This window comes from Nicotiana tabacum, chromosome 8 (genome assembly GCF_000715075.1).
Source record: "Nicotiana tabacum cultivar K326 chromosome 8, ASM71507v2, whole genome shotgun sequence".
NCBI classification, from domain to species: domain Eukaryota; kingdom Viridiplantae; phylum Streptophyta; class Magnoliopsida; order Solanales; family Solanaceae; genus Nicotiana; species Nicotiana tabacum.
This window is the reverse complement of record NC_134087.1, coordinates 25,732,399-25,746,886: the sequence shown is the minus strand read 5'-3', so window position 1 is coordinate 25,746,886 and position 14,488 is coordinate 25,732,399. Positions and strand designations below refer to the sequence as shown.

Genomic DNA, 14,488 nt, shown 5'->3' with positions numbered 1-14,488 from the left:
ATGACAATTGAGCGACCGTGCTAGAACCACGGAACTCGGGAATGCCTAACACCTTCTCCCGGGTTAACAGAATTCCTTATCCGGATTTCTGGTACGCAGACTGTAATATGGAGTCATTCTTTTCCTCGATTCGGGATTAAAATTTGTGACTTGGGACACCCTAAATCTCCCAAGTGGCGACTCTGAAATAAACAAATAAATCCCCTTTCGATTGTCCTTTAATTGGAAAAACTCCCTTGCGCCCTAGCAGGTGCGTAAAAAGGAGGTGTGACACTACCAAAGTAACATGAGTTTTCCTATGTGTGCACATTATAAGTCTAGGATTAGCATTTTCACTTTTCAATGGTTTTTAGTTATCTTCAAGTATTATCATTTTCTGACTTTTTGAATATCAATAACAATTTCCTGTAACTTAGAATTTGCTTTAGAAACATTATTCTTGATAGTTTCTAAGGTCTTGATTACATCAATCATAATTGTTACACCAATTCTTGATAGTCACTGACAATAGAGCTGATATAACACCATTGAGAACTCCAGCTCAGCTGAGAAGCTAAGAGAGTGACTAAATCTTTTCTTGAAATTCTAGAAGCCAACATACTAGAAGATACTGTATTTCATGATTTTCAAAGAGAGGAGTCTGCTATTGTTACTTGTTAGTTACTCATATGAATATGATATGGTAAAGTTCAAAATATCACACCTAAACAAGGTAATACAACCAAAATAAAGAGTATTAACGTGATACAGATGAAATCGAAACATACCTTTGAAATTGAAATTGAATCGAGCTCGGTAGACTGGATCAGGACAGCAGCGTCTTCGACACTTCGTTTGCCCGGAATCGAATCGAGCTGGAAATCGCCGCCTATAACCCTAAAATAGTTTGATGCAGAAAATCAGAAATTAAATCTCAACAAAAACCTCAGAGTAGTCGAGTACTGGGATGAGATCATGAGAATGAGATGAGACTTACAAAACTTACAAAAGTAGTGAAGTTAACCGGTGAAGATGAGATGAGACTCGAGCTCGAATGTCGACTGGTCGTAACTCGATTCGAAGACTAATATCCTAGAGTCGCAGTCGATTCTCGTCTTTTTCTTCTCGTTCTCGATGATATCTCCTAAGCAATAAGCACTGAAGGCTGAAGCAGTAAGCAAAGTAGCAAACCCTATCTCGATGATATCTCCCACTGGGCAAACGAAGTGTCGAAGAACACTAGTGTCTGATAGGGTAATCGTCTAATCGATTATTTGAGGCAGAAGATTGGGCTTGGGTTGGGAGTTGGGGAAGATGGGCCTGGCTGGGTGTGGGTGTCCGTGTGTCATGTGTGGCCGTGTGGGCCTATAAAATATGGTTTGGGCCAAATTTCGATATTTCGGTTTACCGAAATAGTTAAATTATAAAACCAAAAACCGAACCGAACTACCGAAATACCGAAAATTCAGTACCGAATTATACTGAAATACCGAAAAAACCGAAACCGAAATACCAAATTAATTTGGTTCGGTTCGGAATTCGGTTTTTCGGATTTTATGCCCACCCCTAACGTAAACCCACTTTCTCTGCCATCTCATCTTTGAAGGAGGTATTAATTTCACAATGGATAAGAATAGGATGGTATTAGAATGCCCGTAACGGTTGAGTCTGAAATTAATTTTTTGGGACAAGTACAAGGTGCAACTTATGTATTTTAACTTAAATATTTTAAAAGCATGAGTAATAAATGAGGAACAACTAGCAATAAATACCAACAAATGACATTTAAGTAAATAAGAGGAATTAATCACCCAATAATGAAAGAGTTAGATGATTGTTCCTCTTGACAATGATGCGTGACAGATAAATCCTAGAATGTTCAAACCATTCTCTAATCTAATGAAAAAGTGGAAAAATAATATAAGCAAGAATGTTGATGAAAAGGTAAAGTTGTTTCTTTGCCAGAGAGAGAATCTTCTTCTGAAAAGTGTTCTTATCAAGTGAATATCACATGCCCTATCCCATTGTCTCCTTTTCTATTTATACAAGACATGTCTCTAGCAAAACCTAATAGTACAAGTTTAGAGAATATTCACTAGAATATTTTCTTTAATATCCTCTTTCAAACTAGCCGTTACTGTTCTGTCAACGGTACTCGACCTCGGCCATTGTTGACATGTCGATCACGAATCTCGCTGCTTCCTGGTGAACCTCGACTGACTCTCTCCTTAATGTCATGTTACCTTTAATATTCTAGGGCAGATTTTGGCCCATACAGTTAGTCCCTCCGTTTATTGAGGCCGGCCTCAGTCGGGCTTGATGAGCAGATATTGTGCAACTTAGTTGAAGAATTTGGGCGACCTGACCGAGTCATGATGGTTGGGGGCAATTTGGCAATGTGTCCCTTTGTGAACTGTAACTTCTAGGGTCGTAAATCCCGCAAATCAGGATGACGTCATGGCGACAAGCGTCATTATGGCGCAATTTCCCGATGCGTTGCATCATTTCGCGTGTGTCTTCTGATTGAATCTGTCGCTTCGATTATAGTGATAGGTAATGATGGCTTAATTCCTTAGTTTTGACGCTTGAATTCCTATAAATATGGGTGTGTGGGTAACGTTCGTATCTTTACGAAACTCTTGCATCATAAACTCTGAATCTTCTTCTTCTTCTTCCATTGTTGTTCTTTTTCTTATCAAAGTCCTTTGCTTTCTTCTACTTCCTTGTTTGAATGTATTCTCTTAACAATAAGAGTAACGTATCCTCTAGTTCTGGTATGACATCTGAAACCATTCCTTTGGCGGTGCTGATGCGCTTTTATGATGACAATGTCTCTATCGCCATTGAAGATTAGAATTTTCCTATGGTGGAGGAAATAATCCCTCGTAGTGAAAAAGTTAGGTCCAATTTTTCGAAGGCGCTTGAAGGTGATCCCAAAATCTTGGAGTCACTGATGAAAGAGGTTGAACTGGCCGAGCTTAGGGAAAAATATAACATTCATGCCTACATTGACCTGGTCCCAGCAGGGGATGATATGGTGCAAATCCACCGCCCCGGATATTGCGCATTTTATGTGTATCCTTTATAGGTCGGCTATACTCTTCCCCTTCTCCTGTTGGTGGAGGAATTGTGCCGCTATTATGGTTTGCCCGACCCAACTTTCTTTGTACATCTACAAGCTTATCAGGATGCTCATAAAATTGACGGAGCTGGCTGGGGTCAGGGTCACACTCCGCCATCTGATGCATCTATTCGCCCTTAGCTTTTATAGGGGGACGATGTTGTACCTTCGCCATCGAGGAGGTAAATGCCTGGTGGTGAATATGGACGATAAAGCAAATTGTCAGTTCTAGCTCTACTACTTTTATGTTAGAACCAAAGACATGGTAGCCAACACAGACGGTTTTCTTGAGACCTGGAATCACGCTCGTAAGTATCCATTTTCTTGAAAGGAAGTTGATTTATCTATTTTTAGTCATAGTCTCTAACATTCTGCCTTTTCCTTGTTCAGCCAAGGTTGCGCCTCCTCCTTTGGTCGGGGACATTTCCGACTAGGTTGGCCGGATTCTCCCTCATATTGTGGGAATTTGCGAATGGCTGAGCTTTATCAAGAAGTTCGAACCTGCTTTTTCTTTGGTCGGTGAGTTCATCTATTTCTCATTCTTTACTATTTTGATCTCATGGTTGTTTGTTCACTATATTTTATTATCGGTATTGACAGCCTTCGATTTTCCTTTTTCAGTTCAAAGATCTTCGAGGTGGACGAGGGCTCCTCCTCATGCGTTTTGTAAGAGGAAGGCTACTTCTTCCTCGGAGTCCATTCCTACTGTGACCGCGACCAGGCCTGCTTGGTTATCTATGGTAGGATTTCTCGGTCATCTGCCATACCTACTGCTGCCTCCATATAGGCTTCTTCTCCGCCTGTGGATATATTGACAACGAAGCTTTCGACTTCCCCTTTGCATTATCTTGTAGACGAGGAAGAACGGTGGAAGTTTGGTTCCTCGTAAGAGAAGATCGGTGGACGTCAGTGGTGCGGTTGCCCGGGGTGTAGATTCAATAAGGGCAATTTTGCCATTCGTGAAATGGCAAGCATAGAGCTTGAAGGTGACGCCGAGTTATCATCCGAGATTCTACCCTCGACTGAGGCCGTAGAGGATTTGCCTCTTTTCGAGACCAGGGTGGAAGCTGAAGGGCCGCCTGTGGGGGTCTCTGATTCTTTACAGCATGATAAGCCGTTGGCCTCGCGATTGGCCGATGTTCCTTCTTCGTCGGCCCACGAGAGGGGTAAGGGCATTGCCGAGGATGGCTATGAGAAAAGCTTTGACTTTGACGCTGAAGAGGTAAGGATGATGGGGGAAGGATTCACCCAGCTCAAAGTGAGACTGGAGGGGTCCATGCGGACCATTGCGGTCCCTATGGATCGAGACTTGTTGGTTGATACGGAAAATGTGGTTCCTTCACTTGGTCCCCTCTATTCCGACGTGGAGGGTAAAACCCTTGAAAAGCTGGATGATACTACCTTATCAATGAGCATAGTCGGCCTCCCTATCAAGGTAAGGTTTTTGACTTCTTTTGTTCTTGTTCATCAACTTTTAGGCTTCGTTCTTGATCTCTGTTTTCTTTTTCTTTCTTTTTCAGACTGTGGTTTTGGAGATTGAAAGCATTCAAAGAGAGTAAAGGTGTAAGGCTATCTTTTTGAAAATGGAGTGGAAATATCGCGAGTACCATGGAAAGTACCGTGAGATCTGTAGACGGTTCGGTGAGAGCGGTAATTTCCAGGCTCTCTGAGATGAATTGAAGGAGAAGGATAACGAGCTGGTAAGAGTCATAAAAAAATGCAGCATTCTCAAGGGGGAGCTAAGGGATAAAAAAGAAGAACTTGAGGTAAGGAGGGGGGTCGAGGCCCAATGTGGCGATCTCCAAGCCCAAGTTGTCTTGCTGAGCGCCGAGATCGAGAAGTGTCAATCCAAAGTGGACGCTTTTAGTGGCGAGGTCGCTGAGAAGGCAACGGATAATGAGAATGCAGATTTAGCCCAGTCGGGGCTGTGAGGAAGGCAGAGGATTGGAGATCGTGATCCACAATCTTCGTTCTGAGCGGGAGAGTGTCTTGAAAACGGCCAGACTAAAAAAGGAGCGGCTTGATGAAAGGATAGTGGAACTGGAGAAATAGGTTTCTAGCCTTTGTGATCGATTTACGACTCTTGAGGCTGAGAAGGCACAATTACTGGCTAAGCCGTCTTCTTCCTGCACTTTTGTTTTTCTTGATGTTCTACGAGATTTGTACGAGGAATGGATTCATGTCGAGGCTCAGTTGGATATATTTATAGATCTGATGGGGGCGAGAACTGTTATAGAGGTCATTTTCGAAGATGCTCGTGTTAAGGCACGTAGAGCTCGGGTTATTTGTGGCTACGATCCTGCTACATCGGAGGTTGATGATGATTAGGAGGATGCTGGCGTGGATCGGATCGAAGAGGACGCCTTGTATAAGAATGAGTATCTAGATGGCGATGGTGATGGCAAAGGGGCGGATAGGGATGGCCTAGGCGATCAAGCCGATGTCGCTGCTGGGCCAGGCAGCGATTAGTAGTGTTTCCTTTTCTTCTTTTTTGTTTAGCCACAGACTTGTGCATTTTTATGGGCATCTTTTCGAGCCTTTGTAAAAAATATTCTAAGTTTGAAATATTAGTTTTGTTATTTGTACTTGATTCTTTTTCTTTTGTTTGAGTTTGTATGTATTTTGATTTTATTGCTTGGTTGCCTTTGGTTTCCTTAGTTGTAATAATTTAGCTCAAGTAGGGTCGAACGAGGTTGAAACAAAACCTAAGTTTGACCATGGCCGAGGGCCAGTAGATGGGGCATACTTTTGACATTGTTCTCAATTTTTCACATAATCCGCAACCTTTTTTTTCATGGTGGGCCAGTAATATCCTACCCGTATGAGGCATCTGACCAAAGCTCAATTGTTAGGATGAGCTCCGCAATGGCCTTCGTTGACTTCTTCAAAGATTCTCCGCATCTGATTTGGGTCTAAGCATTTTGCTAGGGGGCCGCCATACGTCCTCTTGTATAGGTCGTTATGAATGATGTTGTATCTAGCTGCTTGCATTCGCAGTTTCTTGGCCTCTTTTTTATCATCTGGGAGTACACCATCCTGCAAATATGTAACAATATAGTTGCGCTAGTCCCAAGTCAGGTTTATGGTTCTTACCTCGATTTGATCTATCAATAAGTTGAGGAGGTGGACCACATTTCTTTCTTCGGTTGTTATGTTTTTGGTGGCTCCAGCTAATTTGGCTAGACCGTCTGCCTTGTTATTCTGTGCTCAGGGAATCTGGTCGAGTTGACAATCATCAAACTCGGGTAGCAGCTTATAGATCTCCGTCTAGTATTTTTTTCTTTGATCTAAAAAGTCCATGTGACTTGGTTGACAACGAGTTGGTAATCGCAGCGTAGTCTTAACCGTTTTGCCCCGTATTTGAGTGCTAGCTTAACCATGAAATTACGGCCTCATACTCGGCCTCGTTGATAGTCATGTCTGGGCACCTGATGGACTGATGAATCAATTTGCAGATTGGAACCTCGAGTACGAGTCCTAATATGCACCCTAACGCGTTAGATGCATCATCGGTGTACAAGATCTAGAGGTCCTGTATTTGGGGTGAAGCGTGGGCGGCTTCCTTCTCGACTTCGGGCATTATTCTTGCGCTGAAGTCGGTGACGAAGTTAGCAAAGACTTGCGACTTTATCGCTATTCGCGGCTTATATGTGATATCATGCTCATTTAGTTCTATGGCCCATTTGGCCAACCTGCTTGATAGCTCGGGTTTATGAAAAATACTTCTTAAGGGAAAAATCATGACTACTGAGATGGGGTGGCGCTGGAACTATGGTCTAAGCTTTCTTGAAGCTACGACCAAGGCTAGGGCCAATTTTTCGAGGTAAGGGTATCTCGTCTCGGTGTCGACTAGTGTTTTGCTAATGTAATAGATGGGAGAATGCGTACCTGTATGTTCTCGGACCAGGACTGCGCTCACAGCTACTTACATTGAGGTAGATGTGGAGGCACTCCCTCGACTCTGGTTTTGAAAGTAATGGTGGCGACGGGAAGTTAGCCTTTAACTCCTTCAGGGCTTGGGCGCACTCAGAGGTGAAGTCGTTATCCTTTTTGAGTACACCAAAGAATTTGTTGCACCTATTAGATGATCTCTAAATGAACCTCGAAAGGGCGGCGATACAGCCCGTCAACCTCTGAACCTATTTTTTGGTGGTCAAGTGCTCTGGTATCTATGGCTTTGATTTGGTCGGGGTTGACCTCGATACCTCGCTGTGACACTAGGAAGCCCAAGAATTTTCCTGAGGCCACACTGAATGCACACTTTTCGGGGTTTATTTTCATTTCGTATTGCCTGAGTATGTCGAAGTTTTCTCTCAAGTGGTCGATGTGATCTTCTTTCCCTTTGGATTTAACCGGCATGTCATCTATGTAGACTTCCATTATTTTATCGATTTGGTCTTTGAACATCCTCGTCACTAACCTTTAGTAAGTTGCCTGTAACGACCCGATCGATCATTTTGAGCCTTAGAGTGTCGTTGAGAAACTTGAGATCTTGAGTAGCTTCACTTCAAGTATTATGACTTGTACGGGTGGTCGGAATTTAATTTCAGGGAGTTCGGAGTTGATTGGGAAGGAAATTCTTATTTCTGAAGCTTTAAGTTGAAAGAGTTGACCAAGGTTTGACTTTCAAGTAAACGACCTCAGAATCAGGATCTTAAAGTTCCAATAGGTTCCTATGATGATTTTGGACTTGGGCGCATATCCGGATTGAGTTTTAGATGACTAGAGAGCATTTCGGCGCCTATTGTGGAAAGTTGGCATTTTGGAAGAATTTCATAAATTTCGGTTGAAGTGTATTTCAATATTACCAACGTTCGTTTGGGATTCCGAGAGTGGGAATAGATCCTTATGGTGATTCTAGCCTTAGGAGCGCGTCCGTATGTGGATTTGGAGGTTCGTAGGTCATTTCGGGGTCATTTGGCAAAAGTTGGAAATTTGAAGGTTTTAGGGAAGTTTGACCAAGATTGGACTTTTGATATCGGGGTCGGATTCTGATTCCGAAAGTTGAAGTAGGTCCATAATGTAAAATGTGACTTGTGTGCAAAATTTGAGATCAATCGAATGTGATTTGATAGGTTTCGGCATCGAATGTAGAAGTTTGAAGTTCTAAAGTTCATTAAGCTCGAATTGGGGTGCGATTCATGAATTCGATGATGTTTGATGTGATATGAGGCCTCAATCAAGTTTGTGCTATGCTATGGGACTGGTTAGTGTGATTGGACGGGGTCCCGAGGGCCTCGGGTGTGTTTCGGGGTGGTTTCGGATCAATTCGGGCTGTTTTGGCTGCTATTATTGCTGGTTCTGGTTTTGTCCTTCGCGAACACGAAGGGAGTCCCGCATTCGCAAAGAAGGATTTTGGGCTGTTGGGATTTTTTGCATCACGAATGCGACTCTGTGGCCGCGAACATGGAGGGAAAGTTGGAGCAACCCACGCGAACGCGATAGGAGGGTCGCGAACGCATAGAAGGAAAGGGGAGATAGGACATGGAGCCAGTAAGCTTTCGTGAACGCGAAGCTTTTACTGTGAACGCGAAGAGGGAATTTGGAGGCTGTGCATTTTTGCCTTCACGATCGCGATGGTCTTTCCGCGATTTCGATGGTCTTTTCGCGATCGCAAAGAAGGACGGACCTGGGCAGTGAAGTTTTAAAAATGGGGTTTTGACCATTTTCATTTTATTTCCTCCCTGGGAGCCGACCTTGGAGCGATTTTGGAGCACCATTTCCAGCATCAATCACAAATGATTCCCACCTATTTCAAGTTAAATACATGGTATATGTATGGATTTAAACATGGAAATTTTTAGAACTTTGGAATTTTGAAGAAAAACCTAGAAATTGATATTTTTGGATTTTTTATCACAAAATCGGATATGGAATTGAGAATTAATTCTATATTTGAGTTTGTAAGGTTATGGGTAATGGCTATCTTCGAAATTTTTTAGAATCGGGCATGTGGGCCTAAGGGTTGCTTTATCGACTTTTCGAGTGGGGTTGGGCATTTGTCTAAATTGATTTGTTATGAGTATTAGAGCATATTTTTATTGGTTTGCACATTGTTTGGCTAGTTTTGGAGCGACGGGAACCTATTTGAGGTGTTAGAGTGGCATTGGAGCCGGTTATGAAACTTCAAAGCAAGGTAAGTCTCCTTTCTATCTCTGTGAGGGGAAAACTACCCCTAGTTGTTGTGATAAACCTACTTGTTGAGGGGGCTACGTACGCACGAGGTGACGAGAGTCCATATGTAGCTATATTCATGTTATTGTCTGGGTAGACTCAGGTTCACGCCATGCACTAACTGTACCATTTAAGTTGTCTCTTGCCTATTAGATTCCTTTACTACATGTTACAATTTGAGACTAGACTTGTGTAAAGTGGTAGACTCGCTATTGTAGAGATCGGACGAACTACATGATTTGCCACGGAATAATTATACTCCTCTTACAAATTTCCCCTTGTTATGCGTTCTCATCGAAAGGTTTTTGCAACGCTTCTTATAACTCACATATCCCTTCATGAGTGGGTTCAAGGACCCGTCAAAGCTTCTTATTCTAATGGGATCAGGCTGTTCGCCTCGACATGATATATACATCTATGGTTCGTGCCATTTGACCCTCGGCAGTACGTACATCTTAGGGGATCGGGCCGTTTGCCTCGGCAGGATTATGTACTACACTATCATGAGAGCGGGCCGTTTGCCTCGGCAACATGTAATAGTGTCATGACCCCAAACCGGACCTGGTCGTGATGGAGCCTCTCATGAAGATAAGGCCAGCCGACACAATTCCCAAATTCATTTTTTTAACAATTTTAATAAGTCCATTTCAGTCATTGATAAGAAATAAATCCTAAAATTAAGCGAAATAGAACAAGTTTGGAAATAGATACAACCCGACATCGGGGTGTCACAAGTCACAAGCATCTACTAAGGTCTAAATACAACAAAAAGTCTAACAATGTACTAACTACAGTCTAATGAAATCAAGAGGGAGAAAAGCAGTGCTGCGAACGTTGGGCAACTACCTTGCTAAACTCCAATAACTCTGCCTCTGAGCAACTAACACCCGCTACCGGGTTCAGAAAAACCTGAATCTGCATACAAGGTGCAATGAGTATAGTGAGTACTCCAACTCAGTGAGTAATAAATATAAATGAAAACTGAGCGATAAGAAATGACGTAAAAATACAACAACATGCTATAAAGAAGCTGTGTAAAACCAATAAAAGGCAAAGAGACAGTGAAATCTTATAAAAACACCTTATTGCAGAATAAGCTTCTTTAAACACCTTTCTAATATTTAAACAAGTAAATGATAGGCAACTAGAAGAAATAAATACATAAAAATCGCCCCTCGGGCACAATACCTACAGAACTAGCCCCTCGGGCAACAACATGGAACAACACTAGCCCCTTGGGCTATATCTCATATCACAATGGGTACCCGCGCTCACTAAGGGTGTGAAGACTCCGGGAGGGGCCTGTTACGGCCCAAGCGCAATATCAAGCCATCTCGTGGCATAATCAATAGGCTTTCGGCCTCATATCAAGCCACCTCATGGCATACAACTCAGGCCATCGGCCTCATAATCATAAATCAGTGTATCTTCACAATACAGGCCCTCGACCTTACTCAGTCAGAATCTCATAAGTCACTCGGGCAACAGTAAAACATGATGCTCAGCCCAAATTATCATTTAAAATATCATTTAATGTATTAAAACAGAGTAAACATGGCAGAGTTATGAAAATAGTAGAATATAGCATGACTGAGTACAAGTATAAAGTCAAAACAGTGAGGAAATATCAATAAAAATCCCCTAAGGGTCCAAATAGTTGGCACGAGGCCCAAATATGGCATTTCGCCCAAAACATCATGATAGCAAACATGTTTCAATCAAATACACGGTAAAACAGTCATTCGAGACAGACTAAGTCACAATCCGCAATGGTGCACGACCCCACACTCATCATCTAGCGTGTGCGTTACCTCAATATAGCACAACGATGTATAATCCGGGGTTTCATACCCTCAGGACAACATTTAAAACCATTACTCACCTCAATCCGGTCCAAACTCTAGCCCGCGACGCCTTTGCTCCTCGAATCGGCCTCAACTTGCGTCGAATCTATCCAAAATCAGAATCACGACATCAAAATATGCTAAGGGAACGAAGCCCAGGCGAAAATGATCGATTTACAACATAAATCCCGAAATTAACCAAAACCCGACCCCCAGGCCCACAACTCGAAATTCGATAAAATTTATATCAATATATTCCTTATCTACCCATGAGTTCATACATATCAAAAGTACCAAAATCTGACCACAAATGGCCCCTCAAATCCTCAAGTCAAGGTCTCCAATCTCAAGCCCTAATTTTCCAAAATTTAACCCTAACTTTCCATAATTACAGCTCTAATCCGTGAAATAATACCATAGAAACGAGTTTTAGGTTCAACAATCTTACCTCCAGACGTTATCCGTTGAATTCCTCTTCAAAATGGCTTCCACAAGCTCAAACCCGAATAAAAATGGTGAAGAAATAGCTCAAAATCGTGAAGGGAACCTTTTATACTTTCTGACCCAGGTTTTTCGCACCTACGACCCTTTTCCTGCTTCTGCGGCCTAATCCACCGTATCTGCGGTTTTCACTTAAATGGCTATTTTCGTATCCGCGGTTTAAAAACCTCGCACCTGCGCTACCGCAGGTGCGCCCACTTCACCGCTTCTGCGGTTCTTGATGATATTCTTCTTGGCCGCATCTGCGGATGCCTTCCGCTTCTACGAGCATCGCACCTGCGGCCTCCCAACCGCAGGTGCCGTTATGACAGCAACAATATGCTTCAGCTGTCCCAACTTAACTTGCCAACCATTCGAAATCACCCCGAGGCCCCCGGGACCTCAACCAAAAGCACAAACCAGACATATACCACTACCCAAACTTATACCAATCTTTGAAACACCTCAAATAACATCGAATCCATCAAATCACATCGAATTCAAGCCCAAGGTTCCAAATATCTTCCGAATTCCGCTTTTTATCTAAAAGTCTACCAAACCATGTCCGAATGACCTGAAATTTTGCGCGCACATCCCAAATGACACAACGGACCTACTAAACCTCCCGGAATTCCATTCCAGCCACTATATCAAAATCTCCCTATCAACCGGAAAACGTCCAAATTCCAATTTCGCCAATCCAAGCCTAAACCTTCCACTGACCTCCAAATCACATTCCGATCACGGTCCTAAGTCCCAAATCACCTAACGGAGCTAACAAAATCATAAAAATTCCTATCCAAGATCATATACCAACAAGTCAAATCTTGGTCAAACCTTTCAAATCTTAAGATTCAAATTGAGAACTGTTTCTTCCAAATTCATTCCGGTTACCCTGAAAACCAAAACAGACGATATACATAAGTCATAATACATCACACGGGGCTAGTCATGCTCGAGAACTGGAGAGTGAAGTGCAAATGCTCAAAACGACCGGTCAGGTCGTTACATCCTCCCCCACTTAAACATACGTTCGTCCTCGAACATGCCCAGAGTTGTTCCGAAAACCATCAAATTGCTGTGTAACCTTACCAGCACATACCCGGGGGTGATCCCACGTCACCCTATCTCATATAGGTCTGATAACACAATGCAATTGAGATTTCGCAATCCAACGTAGCCCATAAACCTTAGAACCCCATTTCCACTTCTGAAATCATCTACAAGATCAGAATCCCACATCTATACTCTGAATAAGCCCAAACCAACTGTAATAACCATACCTGCAACCTCAGGTGCAATTACATGATATACCACATAACTCAAACACTTGTAGCGATAACTTCCAATCACTACAGCTGCACACACAACCGAATACCGATAATAAACCTCTTATCAATTAAAGTCTCATTCCAACACTTTTATATACTGCCAATGATAAATGAAACACGTAGAAAGTCATAACCATTTCTCAGATCAACCATTCATGAAGCCACTCCTCCTTTAGCAAGGACCTTAGCAAATTTCTGAGCGGAACGTCGATATTATCCTCCCAACATGCTGAAAATGAATCCGTTTGTATTCATTCTAGATCCTAATGATCTCATCTAACCCAACGCAACTACTCTGGTTACATGACACATCAATAAAATCTAAAGCCACCACTTGTGCAGCCCGCGCACCAATAAGCCACAATCCGAACGGACTAAAATCATGAAAAAAATGACTCAAATGAGAGAGCTGTACCGCAAGCTCACCAGTACCACCACACACAATGTTGAGAACCCGTCACACATCATAGAAACAGAACACACGAAGCCACTATGCCACTATGCTCAAAATCGACAACCACACGCAATTTGATCTCTAAAACCAAATCAATTCATCATAACCACGGTGAAGCAATTGACATAAGATAATACAAACCCGAAAGGACACAACCGATACGCCCTCCACCAAGCAATACCCAATACTCTTCCTGCTCGAATTCCACCGAGAGACCCCAATAACACCGCACTACATGTTCCTATACCCAACAAATTCCAACGCCTCACAACACATACAGGTGACTTATAGATCTCCCCAGGTCACTAATAAGCTCAACAACAATCGAATCAACACATCCCTCAACAATACAACTCAGAGTCAACCAAGCCGACTCAAGTTAGAACATCCATCCACATTGGCTTGCCAACGAACCCTTTATTAAGGAATCCCTGAAGTTGTTCCTTAAATTCCTTTAACTCCGCTGGTGCTATATGATACTATGCCCGACGCCAAATCAATACCGGAATCAACAACCCTGTCCGGCGATATGCCTAGCAGTAGAAAACACATTCGAAAAATCCCTTACCACCGGAATTGAATCAATAGAAGAAGTCTCTGCACTGACATCCATCATGAAGTCCAAATAAGAAAGACAACCCTTCTCAACCATCCGCTGGGTCTTCAAAATGAAATCACCTTGCTGTGAACATAATCCGTCAAACCTCGCCACTCAATCCGTGGCATCCCCAGCATAGCCAACGTCGCCATATGAGCGCAACAACCCAGAATAACACAACACTGAGACAACCAGTCTATACCCAATATCACATCCAAAATCTAACATAGCAAGCAACAAAGATCCACTTGGGTCTCCAAACCTCCAATAGTTACCACACAAGACCGATATATACGGTTCACAACTATAACCTAACCTGTTTATGAGGACTCCCAGTCTCCAAATCTATACAACACGTGAATCTCCATATCTGATCCCAATTCCGCCGTCCGAACACATGCTACACCTCTAATACCCAAATCTTTCCACGAGATATACTCCGAGAATTTCTTATGTGCCACCAAGCAAGCTCGAATATCGGTCGTCGATCTAACAAGAGAGTGTCGC

The 14,488-nt window shown here is 42.7% G+C and overlaps 1 protein-coding gene across 1 annotated transcript; it reads left to right on the top strand.

The window, feature by feature from the left end:
• The first annotated feature begins 257 nt into the window (after positions 1-257).
• Positions 258-5,621, top strand: LOC107828511 (uncharacterized). The gene is made up of 4 exons (XM_016655844.2): positions 258-3,408; positions 3,491-3,619; positions 3,722-4,535; positions 4,621-5,621. Exons 3-4 carry the CDS (start codon positions 4,065-4,067, stop codon positions 4,657-4,659), a joined length of 510 nt encoding a protein of 169 aa, XP_016511330.1. The 5' UTR covers positions 258-3,408; positions 3,491-3,619; positions 3,722-4,064; the 3' UTR covers positions 4,660-5,621.
• Positions 5,622-14,488: the final 8,867 nt, after the last annotated feature.

Excerpts from the sequence above, each read along its gene's own strand:
- LOC107828511 (XM_016655844.2), top strand. The coding sequence starts at position 4,065 with ATGGCAAGCATAGAGCTTGAAGGTGACGCCGAGTTATCATCCGAGATT. Across the intron at positions 4,536-4,620 it reads TAGTCGGCCTCCCTATCAAG|ACTGTGGTTTTGGAGATTGA; the intron begins GTAAGGTTTTTG and ends TTTCTTTTTCAG.